At 48.3% G+C, this 13,606-nt stretch overlaps 1 protein-coding gene across 3 annotated transcripts in view; it reads right to left on the reverse strand.

The window, feature by feature from the left end:
- Positions 1-13,606, reverse strand: part of Dpysl5 (dihydropyrimidinase like 5) — an 86,341-nt gene that overhangs the window by 13,394 nt on the left and 59,341 nt on the right. For all 3 annotated transcript variants that reach the window (XM_004839150.3, XM_004839151.4, XM_004839152.4), the window contains exons 3-8: positions 11,554-11,712; positions 9,797-9,976; positions 8,583-8,651; positions 7,051-7,095; positions 5,355-5,430; positions 4,132-4,288 (exon numbers count right to left, since the gene is read on the reverse strand). In XM_004839150.3, the coding sequence (XP_004839207.2) occupies positions 4,132-4,288; positions 5,355-5,430; positions 7,051-7,095; positions 8,583-8,651; positions 9,797-9,976; positions 11,554-11,712 (686 nt within the window). The remainder of the gene's footprint in view (positions 1-4,131; positions 4,289-5,354; positions 5,431-7,050; positions 7,096-8,582; positions 8,652-9,796; positions 9,977-11,553; positions 11,713-13,606) is intronic.

The following is a 13,606-nucleotide window of genomic DNA, read 5'->3' on the forward strand; positions in this document are numbered from 1 at the left end:
GTTAAGCTTGGCTAAGTAACTTGGAGCTGTAGTCTTTTCGAATGCAGGGGATCTAGTGGCCTAGGAAGCATGAGACAGAGAGCAGTCTGACTGAATGAACTAATGTTGTCTGTAGGGGGATCTGCTCATCACCAGAGCCATCCGTGACCACAGTCCTCACATGGTTAGCAGGTGGCTAGGCACAGCCCTCAAGGGCTCCCGGGCTGGCTAAGACTCAGCAGGACAGCAGTGGAGGGCACAGGGCACATGGAAGCAGACCTTTGCCAACAGAGGGATCAACATTCTGGGATCTCTGTTGGCCCAGCCTCAGAGAAAGGGAGCGGCAGAGGAGAGGGAATGCCATGCCCCCCAGACCAGGGCAACCTGAACAGGAAATGCTGTGGGAGTGTAGGGTATATGGTACATCCATTGAACTAGAAAGATCCAAAATGTTAACAGTTTAATTTCTAGGCATGGAATTACCTCAGCCTATTTCTTTCTGTTTTGGTATTTTCCAAATTTCTATGGTAGAAATTTATAATTAATCACCTTTCAAATCCAGGGGCAAAACAACTTTTTCAGGGGGTGCTGGGGATTGAACCCAACTTCGGCTGGATCAGAGAAAGCCAGTGACAACTGGGACCACACAGTAGGGACTCCAAGAGTCGACTACAGGAGTCCTATTGCTCTCCGACAGTTCCCAGTCAGGGCTGCTTCCTCTGGGGCCCGCAGGGCTCCTCAGTTATAGCTAATGTCCTCAGCCAAATCCACAGTGTGATGACAGCTCTTCCTGTGGCATTGGCGGACACCCCCTGGGCTGGAAAGACAGTGGAAGGCCTCTCCTCCAGAGCAGAAGGTGTTCTAGAGCCCTTGTGGCTCCAGTGTCCCCTGCACTGGCAGCCCGCCCCTCCCCTGCCCTGTCAATGGAGTCTCCACGCTGTGTCTCTTCAGGGGCCTTGGGACACCTAGAAGGGCCAGGATCAGGAGGTGTTCATCACAGGGTCAGGGGACACAGGTCAGGGACCCTGAAGCACAGCCTCAGCTCCCGTTCTTTAACTACCAAGTCCTACTGAGCACCCAACTCTCTCCCGAGGCTCCCACAGCAGGTGGCACCAAGCAGATGTGAATGAGCGCGATCACTCTCCAGAAGGGCTTTTGAGGTCTCCCAGTGTGGCTCTAGGTCTGGGAGACAGAGAACACCCATCCAAACCCTTTAAAGTTAAAATGTGACTTGGGCTGGGGATTTAGCTCAGTGGTTCTGGCGCCTGCCTCACAAGCGCAAGGTCCCGAGTTCAATCCCTGGCACAAAAAACAAAACAAAACAAAAAAACATGACTGTCTTTGTCAAGTACATACTTTACAAGCTTACATGTTCAAATGAAAAAACTTTCTGGTCCTTTTAAGAAGTCAGATGTGTGGGGGCCAGCGATGTAGCTCAGTGGCACCACACCTGCCTCGCAAGCGCTAGATCCTGAGTTCGATCCCCAGTACCAACAACAACAACAAAAGAACTCAGATGTTTAAATAAAGGGAAAATCTTTATTTGTATAGGTTGTGTTTTTAAAAATTCCTATTTAGAAAAAAAGTCCTATTTAGCCTAAGAAATCACACCCTAAAGTAGATAATGATGGAGCAGATCACATTTTCTTATAGGAATAACTAGTGTTGGAGTTTTCTATCAAGTATTTTGCACCATATAAATTATACCAGTAACATATTGTAAAAACAAAATTATAGCAATCATAAATTCTATAAATAAGCAAAATGTTAAAATTATACTCTAAATCATAAAACAGTACACATTTACAATATGTACTAATTAAAAAAGAGGATTCATCCTATTTTTCTAACATATGAACTCACAATTCTCCTTAAATGAGCAGAATTTATTCAACTCATTAAAATAAGTGGGACAAAATAAGCTAGATATAAAAACTTTTAAGTATTCAATTAATAATACTTTTTTCCATATTTCAATTTGTATGAGTTAGGGCCCTAGAATTTAGGTGGGTTGGGACATTTATTATCTTTTTGTTCTTTCAGTAAATTTGCTTGTAGAAAAAAGATGCATTTAGGGCTGGGGATTTAGCTCAGTGGTTCTGGCGCCTGCCTCACAAGTGTAAGGTCCCGAGTTCGATCCCCAGTACAAAAAAAACACCAAAAACAAAGAAAAAAGATACATTTCAAAAGATTCTCTGACCTTGGAACTAAGCCCAAACTGTCACAGCAGATTCTTGATAACTGTTTGCTTTTTTTGCATTGCTAATGATGAAAAGGAGGTTGTGTCTTCCCAAGGAAAAGCGGTTTGACAAGGAAGAGGAGCTCTATCATTTTCTTGGCTTTTTACCTTCTGAGTTTATCTCAATCCAGAAGAGTTGCTTAGTATCACTCACAGAAGATGGGACAGAATGCAAGAGGTGATTGACAAATGCGATGGATTTAAATATCCCATCATTCTCGCCACTTCCTGAAGCAGTTCTAGAAGTCCTCTCTGTGAATGACTTTAGTTGCCCTTTTGTGGCTGCCTTGATTCCTGAATTGATTCAAAATGTTCACCCTTCATGAAGTCACTCTGACTTCTAGCACCAGAAGTTTCACGGTGCCAGATACAGTGAATAAGTTGGATGCGGATACACTGTCATGCTTTTACAAGCTGCCTTTCAATGGATTAGGTACCCGCAAAAGCATTCATTCTTTTTTTTTTTTTGGTTCTGGGGATCGAACTCGGAACCTTGCGCTTCCGCAACAGGCAGCGAAACAACTGAGCTAAATCCCTGGCCCCATTCACTCTATTTTTGATCACAACTCATAAAGACACAAAAGAGGACTTCCAGGACAGTTTCAGAAAATGGCAAGGATGATGGGTAAGTGTTTGAAGTGAGGGGAAGTATGTTGAGGGGACCGATGCCTATGTATCTCTTATTGTATTTTAAATTTTAAAACTTAAGCATCCACTGTGTATTTTAATAACCCTTGTGCCGGGGTGCACACTGAACTCCTACCCATGTGGAGAAGGCCCCTCCCCACACCTCTCTTCAGGGCCTTACCATATGGGATGTTGAGAGGGAATAGTCTGGGGCCAACCAGGATTGAAAACCAAGGTCAGGGATGAGGTAAGTGCCCCATTTTCTAGAGGGGTCGGTCACTTCCCTCACTCACCCATATCACCCCAGAAGAGGTGCTCTACCTGCCACCCCCAGATCTATGAAATCAGAGACAGGTGGGAGCTGTGCATCAGCAGGATGGAGAGGCCTGGATGCCCGTGCCTCCGTGACCTCTGCCCACTCCTCCGCCCTGACGTCACGAGGGCATTTCAGGGGAGCAGAGGTGAGGCCGTGTGCACCTGCTGGGCAGTGCACCGATGGCCCTGCCTCCGAGATGGGGCGGGCGAGCTGGGGGAACGGGGAGGGATGTTAAGGGCGTGTCCCCCTGTCACCGTGCCCCTCAGCCTGAGCAGAGCTGGGGAGTGGCAGGGAGCAGCCTGACTTTTAAACTGCACAGGACTTTAACAGCGAACAGTGAGGAGGGAGCGGTGGCCCCTCCCCAAAACATCACTAGGGATGAGCAAAATGCCTTTCCATGATGGTGTTCCGTGGAATTCAGACTGTTCATCAAGCCATTTTCCTGCTTCAGGTCGGGATCAATGGGGAAAAGCAGTGTCAGTGAGGAGCTGAGAAAAGGGATCTACAGGAAAGGTGTGGGAAAAGAGGGGAAAGGAAAAGGGAAGAAAGAAAGGAGGAGCATAGAGAAGGGAGACATGGAGAGACAGGAGAGGCCATGAGAAGAGGGCGCGGTGAGGAGACAGAAACACAGGCACTGGCAGTGGTCAGGCCACATCCCACACTCCCCGCTGGCTCTGCAGGGACATGGCCCTGTCCCGTGAAATGCTCATTAACCACTGATCGCAGCTTTAGGTTCAGACTTTCCTCTTACACCTCAGAAGCTCTCCCTCCACATGAAGTGGCTGGAGAAGCCCCGTGGGCTGGCCATCATCTAACAGGCTCTGAGAAGGCAGTGCCAGCAAAAGCATCCTCTGGGCACAACAAAACCAAGCTGGCTTTGTTTCCTGGGCTCTAGGACATCTTCTTAAGGACTTTTGATCCCAAGTGCCCTGGGCATGAGTGGCTGCTCTGCCCTGCTGAAGCGCCTTACTTGGCCAGCAGGCTCATGAGGTAGGTGGAGGTGTTGGTGTCCAGTCTCAGGGGAGGCACCGTGACGTAGGCGGCTGCGTGGGACCAGTCCTGGTGGTAGTAGTGTAAGCCTGTCAGCGTGGCATGTGCAGTGGTGGTCTCAGCCAGTACCACCTTCCCTGGAGGAAGAAGAGTCAAAACTATATTGAGGAAGCCTCTGGACCCAAGAGATCAGGGGTCTGAACCTCTCATCTTACAGGCTAAGGGGCAAAGGGGCAAAGGCAGAGAGAAGGGGACCTCCCAATTTGCTCGGAAGCTGGCTCAGGCATTTAGAGCAGGGCTGGGTTCAAACCCAGGACTTTCCTACTCTCCTGCTCACTCTGGCCAAGGGGTGGCGCTTGGGAGTCTGGTTTGGCATGGGTGTGGGGAGTGTGCTAGGTGCTGTGGAGCGGTTGTGAATGTCGGGGAGAGGGGCAGTGGGGAGCAGACAGGCGCTGTGAACAGCTCCAAGAGAGCTGCTGGTGGGACCTGGAACAGACCCAGAGGGCAGGGAGCCATCCAGCAGGCTGGGGACAGTCCAGGTGAGACCCCAAGGGAGGCTTCAGTTAGGGGAGAAGCAGAGGTGGCGTCTAGAGGGCAAAATGGCATGAAGGCTGGGGTGCCCTTGCCTCGGACTTACATCCCCACGGTAGTGATGATGACTCAGTTTCTCCTGTTACAGGCCCTCACCAGCACCTTGTGCTGGGCTGGATGACATACATCTACAAAGCCTTCAGGCACTGGCAGGTCATCAGCACTGAGTCACGCCAGTGCCCCTCAGGGCTGGGGCACAGGGTTCCAAGTGGCTAGAGAGGGCAGTCAGCCACACACCGTGATTTCTCCAGGGACTTCCACACTGCGCGCCCCAAAATGCCCACAGGAGCTGCCTAGGGTTTTATGTTGGTTGTCAAGGCAACTGTTAGTAAAACCCGAGACCAAAAAGACTAATCAATGAACCAATTTAAAACTTAGGTAATTCTACTAGACCCGGGCAAGGTGACACATTTCTGTGAGGTGGTCATCCATGCTAATGTGTGCAGGGAAAGACTTGGCTGTCGTGGATGGAACCCAGGCTCTCCGAGGCAGAGGGGAGGGCAGGCTGGGCTGGGGTCCTGGCCGAAGGAGCCAGACCCGGGCAGTGCGCTGTGATGGCGGACTTTATTGTTCTCTAGTCTCACACATGGCAAACACCACGGAAGGACTCACCTTGCATCTTAGCAGCTGCGATAACATCACCAGCGGAGATGCTGGACACATTGACCAGGTAAATGGGACAGTGAGTCTGAACACAGGAAGCAGCAGGAATAGGAGCGTCAAGCCATAAACTTAACACACACAAAAACAACCCCTGTACAATCAGCCCTGCATCACCCCCACCCTCCAGGGGAAGAGACAGAATCATCCTGGGAAGGCCAGGCTGGCATCCAGAGCACAGGCTGCAGGCTGAGGGCCGTGAGAACCAGGGAGGCGGCAGGCAGCAGCCAGCATCAGGGCCCACCAGGGAGGTCACCCCGGGAGGTGATTTAGACTGTTGAGCCTGAAGCTCACTTTCTCTCCCATTTGACAACGGTGACTATAATTCAAAGGAAGGGATTACTTTTTGTACTTTAATTTCCTGTTCATAAATGTGATGACCTAGAGACAGGCGTGTATTCTACCCTATCTGAAGTCACTGCATCTGAGGTCTAAAGGCTGCCTTATCAGTAGATGGAGAACAAAACACAGGGGCCCGGGGCTCAGTGTCTGGATTGGACAAGACAGGTCTGTGATCAGACACCTGGATTGTCAGAGGGATTAGCTTCTCTTCTGCTATACTGTGTGACCATGGTCCCGGGCTGAATGTGCCTGGCCACATGTTTGAGCTAAAAAACAAAAAGCCACCGTTTGGTCATTCAGATCTGTCCTTATTCTGGAGTAAGTTTCCACCAGGAAGTTAATTGGTAGATAACTGTTGCCATGGAAATGGGACAAAATCCTTGTCCAGCTGTCAGACCTGGAAAGAGCTAATGGGAAAATGTTTCCCCAGATGTTATTCTGATGCCTTCTGCACTCATCAAATTAGGAGGACATGTGAGTGTGGGAACTGGCTTGAGGCTTGCTGTCCTGAGCACAAGTTGACTGAGTGATTCGCCCTGTTTCTGATTCAGCAGCTCTGCCTGGGGCTCAAGAGTTTGCATTTCTAGGCCCCAGTTCTGACAAGCAGTGCTGATACTGCCAGTCCAGGGATCCCACTTTGAAAACCACTACTCTAGAGATGCTAGTTCAGATTATCTGAGCAAGCTGAACCTTTCTGTGATGGTTTGGGAGAAAGGACCTGCACGGGTTCTATTGTTTATAAAGTGCTTCTCCTTCTTGGCTCCTGTGATCCTCACCAGCCTCCTGTGAGAAAGGATACTATCATCCCACCTTTACGTAATGATGCAGTGGATCAGAGTGGTTGAAAGCCTGTGGTAGGTAAAGGTCAAAGCTAAGATATCTGGCACCAACCATCTCTCGGTATCAGTGTCTTGTTAACCCCGAAGGGACTACCCTGAACCACACCAAGAAACTGGAAACAATGGCCCAGTACCATCAGTTCAAATCATGATCCTCTAAGCCACAAGTTTACCTATTCCTCCAAAAGAAACAGACTGGAGTTGTGGTGAGAGGCCTGGAGTCCAACCCCGCTTCACCTGCCTCCCTCGGGAGCCATTTACACTTGAGCAATGAACGTCAGCTTTCGCAGCTTCTGCTCACTGGAAGGGCTGGGACAGAGAGCTGGGGGCAAGCAGGATGCGCTCCAGGACTCTGGGAGTAGCACCCATTTAGCAAAGAGGCCTGGGGTCCTGGGAACCATGCAGTGCTGGGCCCCAGAGCAGAACGACACCAAACATGATCCCAGCATGGGGACTGGCCGACTTACCCTATTTGCAATGGTGATGACACGGTGAGTGGCTTCCACTTCCAGCTGTTAGAAACAAATGACAGGAAGGAACCAGGCTTCATTGTCTCCTTCAAGCCGGCCTGCCGCACCTGCCTGAGAGCCCTCCACACGCAAAGTGCCAGAGCATTTGACATGGAGCAGGAGGGGCCCTCTGTACCCACAGGGGCTGGCAGCGGCGAGATTTGGGCAGGAGTGTCAAGCTCCAACCACCTGGGCTGCCCAAGGGAAAGTCCTAGGACTTAAGACACCAGCCTTGTCCTTGCTGGATGCTACTAAGGCTTGGAAGGCAAATGAAGGAAAACCTGCATGTCACCTCTCCCTGTCCTCTGGTCCATTCTCTCCACAGCCACCTCAGAAATTCAGTGTAGAAGCACAGGGACCGGCACTAAGCTGGAAGCTGGCCTAACTCAGGGTTTCTGTGCCTCAGCACTACTGACCACTTGTGGTGCAGCTGTCTGAGCATTGCAGGATGCTGGCAGCAGCCCTTGCTCCTACCTACTAGCTGCCAGTAGCAACCTGTTCCCTCCCAGTGGGGACAGGTAAAAGCATTTGTAGACATGGACATTGTCCTCTGGGGAGCAAAATCTGCCCTGGTGCACTCAGCCCCACCCTTTAACTAGCAGGTGCTGATGGTGACTGTTCCTACTGTCACCAGTTAAAGCCTTGCTCCCTTGTGCTCCCTAACAAAGCAAGCCTAGGTCTGGGTCCACACGGGCACCCACTGTGGGTTTACTAGGTTGAATCTGGTGCCTCTTTCTCTACCAATTCTGAGTTGCCCCCACAGGAACTGTATTCAAGGCAGTGGAGGGCAGGGACAAATGCAGGGAAGGAGGAAGGTAGCTTGATTTGGCTCATGGGTGACAGTGGGACCATGAATTGTGTCTCCTGAACATCCAACACCAACCCCTCATGAACGGGATAGAATACCTGAATAGGGTCACAGGGCAAGAAGGCATGTTTATCTAATGTTTCTCCTGGGAGCATGAGGGATTTGTGTCAAGACCCTGAAAAACTGTATGCAAGGATAAAAGCAGAGTGCAGAAGAGAACAGAGCTTTTAGTTTCCAGTTCAGTGAGTGATCAAGGGAGAGAATACACACAGGTATGTGGTCCTTCTTTCTGGTAGGAAGGGTTCAAAATATCCCTCAGATGGGGCTCTCATCCCAAAAATGTTGAGTCCCTAGGACCCTTTTTGTCTCTTTTGTCCTCTGATTCAGTTTTGGGGAAAGCAACCCTGGAGTGCTGAGATTGTCTCCCTCAGAGCCTTGACATCAGAATTGATGGTGTGGGGGAGACATTGTTCCCCATACTGTCTCTTCCAAGGAAGTTCAAGGTCAACTTGGCCTTAGCCTGGAGGGAGCTATTGGCCTTAGCCTTGGGAAACTTCCATAGGGGAGGGAATTCTACCCATGGAGAAAGTGATACAGCTTATATTTTGGATGCCTCTTCTACCCTAAGATTCTGTGAGTCTACATGAAAGAAGCTGAGAAAGGACACGGGAAGACTTCTCACCTCCTCTGGACGGCTGATCTCGATTCCTTCTGGGCCGGTGATACCCAAATCTAGTGCCTCCTTAGCACCCTGAATAAGAGCAAAAGAAAGAAAAACCGAGTCAAACAATAAAAGAAAATACTGAGCTGGTCGTGGTGGTGCATACTTATACTTCTAGCACTTTGGGAGGCTGAAGCAGGTGGATCTCAAGTTCAAGCCCAGCCAGGGGAACTGTAGTGATTTAGTGAGACCCTGTCTCAAAATAAAAAGAAAGAAAGAAAGAAACAAAGAAAGAAAGAAAGAAAGAAAAGGACTGGGGATGTAGCTCAGGGAGAAGGCCTTGAGTCTAATCCTCAGTACTGAAACCATCAAATAAAATAAAAAACAAAAACCATTGAACCCAAGAGACAATAAAATATGCTACACAGCCCATGCCAATAGGCCAGCCATGTCTCACATCTATAAATATTCATCTCTTACAGAATAAACGCTTTGTAAGGCTCTCCTGATTCTTGTTTTAAAATAACCAAATGTATCTTTTTCTCTTAAAAATACAGTTCAGTAATTAGCCACCAAGCCCAGGGCACCAAAGGCAAGTACTGTTTGTTGGTTTCAAGGAGTTTCCTCACTGGATATCTAGAGAAATCTCTAGCTTCAGCAACTCCTAGACTAGCTTTCCCCACGACCTAGAGCCAAGAGGCCTGTCCTTCTTGGTACCAGAGAGTAAACCTCTATGATATCTGAAGAGGGATAGGAAGGTGAAAAGCAGATTCTTGTTTATACTGTATGTCAAGTCTCATTAAAAGTACCCCACACTCTTGCTATGATGAAACTTCGGTATCATGGCATCTGGGAGCATGAGGGTGGGTCACGGGGGATGGACATGATCAAAGCATGTTATATGACTCATGATAATGTCACAATGAAATCCAGTGTTCTGTAAACTCAATATGTACTAATAAAAATACATCACAGCATTAGAAACTCATGCATTGTCACCTAAGACTTAGAAACCTCTCTGGACTAGTAAAAGAGATCTGTTTTTATTCGTTTATTTATATACAGTAGGAAAGTTTAGATCTTCTAAGACTTGGCACCTGAGGTGTTCACACCTTATACTTTGCTTTATAGCTTGTTTTGCTGAACTTTGCAGGATCAGTGACAGCTGGCAGGACCCTCATGTCCAGCTCCTCTACTGGTGCCACCCCATCCCACATCCTCTGCTGCAGACTTACCTCAGCCACGAGCTCCCCATTTTCAGCATGAACGCGAGCGATTGCCCCAATGTCCTTGCAAGCGTAGAACACTTGGTACAGCTCACTGTCTCGAAGCATGTACAAGTCCTTGTAGGTCATAAACATTTGAAACGAGTTGACACCCTTCTCCCTTACCAGTGTCTCCATTTCTGCTTTCACCTGCAGAGCAAAATGCAAAGGCAATGGCCAGTGAGTACTGAGAGCCCAGAGCTGCCCGGCAGGTGCTGGCCCAGCAAGGAGGAGATATGGGGACCATGCCCAGCGCGGTCAGTTGAGTCACCCTGTGGCCACTGGCAATCAGTGTTTCATTCTCCAGAAGTACTCTGAAAATCGCCAGGCATGATGCAATCATGAGATAACGATGGCCTTAGATTATAGGCATGCTTGTCCTGTCGCATAGGCTTGTCCTGTGTTTGTGGCTCCAAACCAGAATTCTTGGTAAATGAAGGAACAACAATTTTTATTCCTCTGCCCCGTGCCCCTCCCTTCATAGCGAAGATGGTATTACAAAGAAGGCATACTTATGCTTACATTGAATTAGGAACAAAGCAAGGCACGAACAAAGCTATGCAAATATGGATGATCATCCTGATGTTGTTATGTTAGGGAAAAAACACTGATGTAACACGAGGAAAGAGCTTGAGGTTCATCTACTTGCCAGAACATCAGTGGCCATGAACCCGCAGGTCAGGTCATGAAGACTGAAGCAAAATAGAAAATACTCACACTCAGGCAGAAAGTTACCATGTAAAAAATATGTACAATCAGACTGGAAAGAAATGAGCTAAAGCAACAACAAGTAGGGTTATGAATTTCTTTTCTTGTCCACTTTAAAAATCTGTAATTAGAAAGCGATATTTGTTATTAAAAGAGACCTATCTGAGAGAATCCTTGGTGAGGGACGCTGACATTCAGCCTGGGCTGCGTGCTTAGCCTGCTACCCAGATGGGCTTCATGCTGCCAGGGCTCCAGGGCTCCAGCGTGCTCCATCACTGCCGGGCTGGAAATATTGGAAGAGCTGGGGGAGCCCTAACCAAGGCTAAAACTCAAGGGCAGAGGTAGAGGAGGCTCCGGACGGCAGCTAGGAGCTGGGCCTTTTAGAGCAGTGTCCACAACTGGACAACTTCGTAAAACGTCTTAATGCCTTTTTTTTTTTTTTTTTTTTAATATTTCTGGGTTTAATAAACAGTGGATGAATGAATGAATATTCAGGCTGCTTCCCTGGGTAATAAGCAGTAAAACTCCACAAAGCAATATCTAAAAGCCTGTATAGCTGTTTTCAGGAAGAGCAAGCGCAGGCAGCAGGGGGCTCAGTGGGAGTCAGAGTCGGAGTCAACCTCAGCCTCAGGCCGGGACAGCCTTGGGCTTCTCCCAGAGGGACTGGGGGCCCAGTGAGAAAGAAGCACCCCGAGGGCTGTCCTCATGTCCACAGCAGGACATGCTAAGAGCCTAAGGGTGGAGCACGGAGCCTGAGCCCCCGGGGCCTGACTTCTGGCCTTGCTCTGTGAGACAAGAGCTCCGTCTGCTGAAAAACAGCCTCTTGAAGTCAAGAGGGCAGGCCCACCCCACGCCCTCATGAGTCCTGAGTGGTTTTCTCTCGGCGAGTGGGAGTTAGGCTGGCGGCCGGAGGGGGGCCCTCATATGCAGGACAGCACCAGGCCTCGGCTGGCTGAGCTGCAGCCCCTCTGCTCACAGGACCACTTGTGCCTTCCACTCAGATTCCACAGCACTGTTACCTTGGGCGCCCACCAGGTGATCCCCACATGAAGGGCGTAGTCGCAGCAGACCTTGGGGTCGGCCAGACTCCGGCACTTCTCGTAGGCGTCCACGAGGGAGGTCTCCTTGTCAGGCAGGACATGGCCGATGATCATGGTGGTTCCTCCAACGAGCGCTGCCTGAGGGACAGGGGAGACAGTCTCATCACAGCCCACCCTGTACCTAAGTCCCTAGCCTGGTACGACACAGTCCTCAGTACACTCAGGACAACCACAGAGCCTGCTTTGAAAGAGGCTGTGAGAACCAAATACAGCAAGGTTTGGGGAACGGTAAGGGTTATGTGGAGGCACAGAAGTTGGCAGCAAACCTGCTTCTTCCACATCTGGGGTTTCCACTTGGTAGTTGGAAAAACTACTTAGTGTGTTAGCAAGCCTAAGGCCAATCCCTAGATTCCCAACGAGAAGACCTCCCTTCAAATGATTTTCTTGCTAACTTGAATGTGCAGATGACTAAATGTCCAAGTATAATATAAAGCATAATCAAACATCTATTTAAAATATTTGCTTAGCTACAAACATGTAAGTAAATCATAATATATGAAATATTAATTTGGATATATTATTTCTTTTATTCTTTCACATTTCATGAAGGAATTTTACTCAGACTTTTGGGAGTATACCTTAGTGGTGGAGCACTTGCCTACCATGTGTGAAGTCTTGGGTTCAATCCCCAGCATCACAAAAATATAACACGTTTAAATGAAAGCTGAGTGTGGTGGCCCACACTTGTAATCCCAGCTCTCTGGAGGCCAAGGCAGAATCGCCATGAGTTCGATGCCAGCCTGGGCTACACAGTGAGCGCAAGGCCAGTCTGAGCTATACAGTGAGACCCTGTCTCTAAAACAAAAACAAAAACTTTTCACATGTATTTTCAACATCAGTGTCTTTGTCTTTAGTTTTTCTAAGCACATTAGCTTTGTCTAGCTTGTGTGAGATACTACACTTTTTAGATGCATGTCTGACTTATCAGTGAAAAATGACCCTTTTCATAATCTCCACATGATTACTTTAAGCAGAAATCTTTAAAAGCTCTCATTCACAATCACAAAGTATCCCCCTCCCCACGCAGAAAAATGACTAAATCTATGACTCCCCCGCCAATTATTTTCTTGTGGTACTGGGATCAATCCGAGGAATGCTTTACTACTGTGATACACCCCCAGCTCTTTTTATTTTGTATTTTGAGACAGAGCTAAATTGCACAGGCTGGCCTTGAATTTTTGATCCTCCTGCCTCAGCTTTCCTAGTAGATTATAGGTTTGCACCACCACATCTGGCTCTCTACAACTTTTTAAAAACGAATTTGGGGGCCAGGGATTTAGCTCAGTGGTTCCAGTGCCTGCCTCGCAAGTGCAAGGACCCGAGTTTGATCCCCAGTACCAAAAAAAAAAAAAAAAAACTAATTTGGCCTGGTGATGTCTATAAACTTCCATACTGCCCAAAGGCTGTTTCAGGTGACTGGGTTGTTCCCAGATAAAGCTTTGTTATCAAAATTAAAATAACCGAGAGAGGGTCCCATAATATGACAGACCCCTCCCCAACAGCGTGGGAAAACCTGTTGTCCTATCTGAGTCATGCTGATCTGGAGTCAGAGTGCCAGACTTGAGTTCCTGCTCTGCTTTCCCCCAGCTGGAAAACTGCAGCCAATTGGGTAACTTCTCTGAAATGCAGGTTCCTTACCTTTACCTGGGATACCTTCCTGGCTGGACAGTTGTAAAGATGAAGTAAAACACCATTTATGGAATGGATTTGGTAAAGCCTTGTCCAGATGTATGGGTTTGATTATTCAGAAACTAGGTGCTTATGCCTGCTTTCTGTAGCCGTGAAATTGCCTTCAGGATTTCATGATCCTCTATTCAGTTAAATCCTTGATTCCTATTCCGAAATACAGTATTGCTGGAGTCGAAAGCACTGAAAAAACTAGTTCAGTGGTCAAACAATTACTAAATGAAGAAGCCTGCCACCTGGTTTTCCACGCTGATGGCAGCAGGGAGCTGTAGAGTGATGATGTTGC

The sequence above is a fragment of the Heterocephalus glaber genome, unplaced genomic scaffold, assembly GCF_053883595.1.
Source record: "Heterocephalus glaber isolate CG9 unplaced genomic scaffold, H.glaber_assembly_v1.0 deba00001457, whole genome shotgun sequence".
NCBI classification, from domain to species: Eukaryota; Metazoa; Chordata; class Mammalia; order Rodentia; family Bathyergidae; genus Heterocephalus; species Heterocephalus glaber.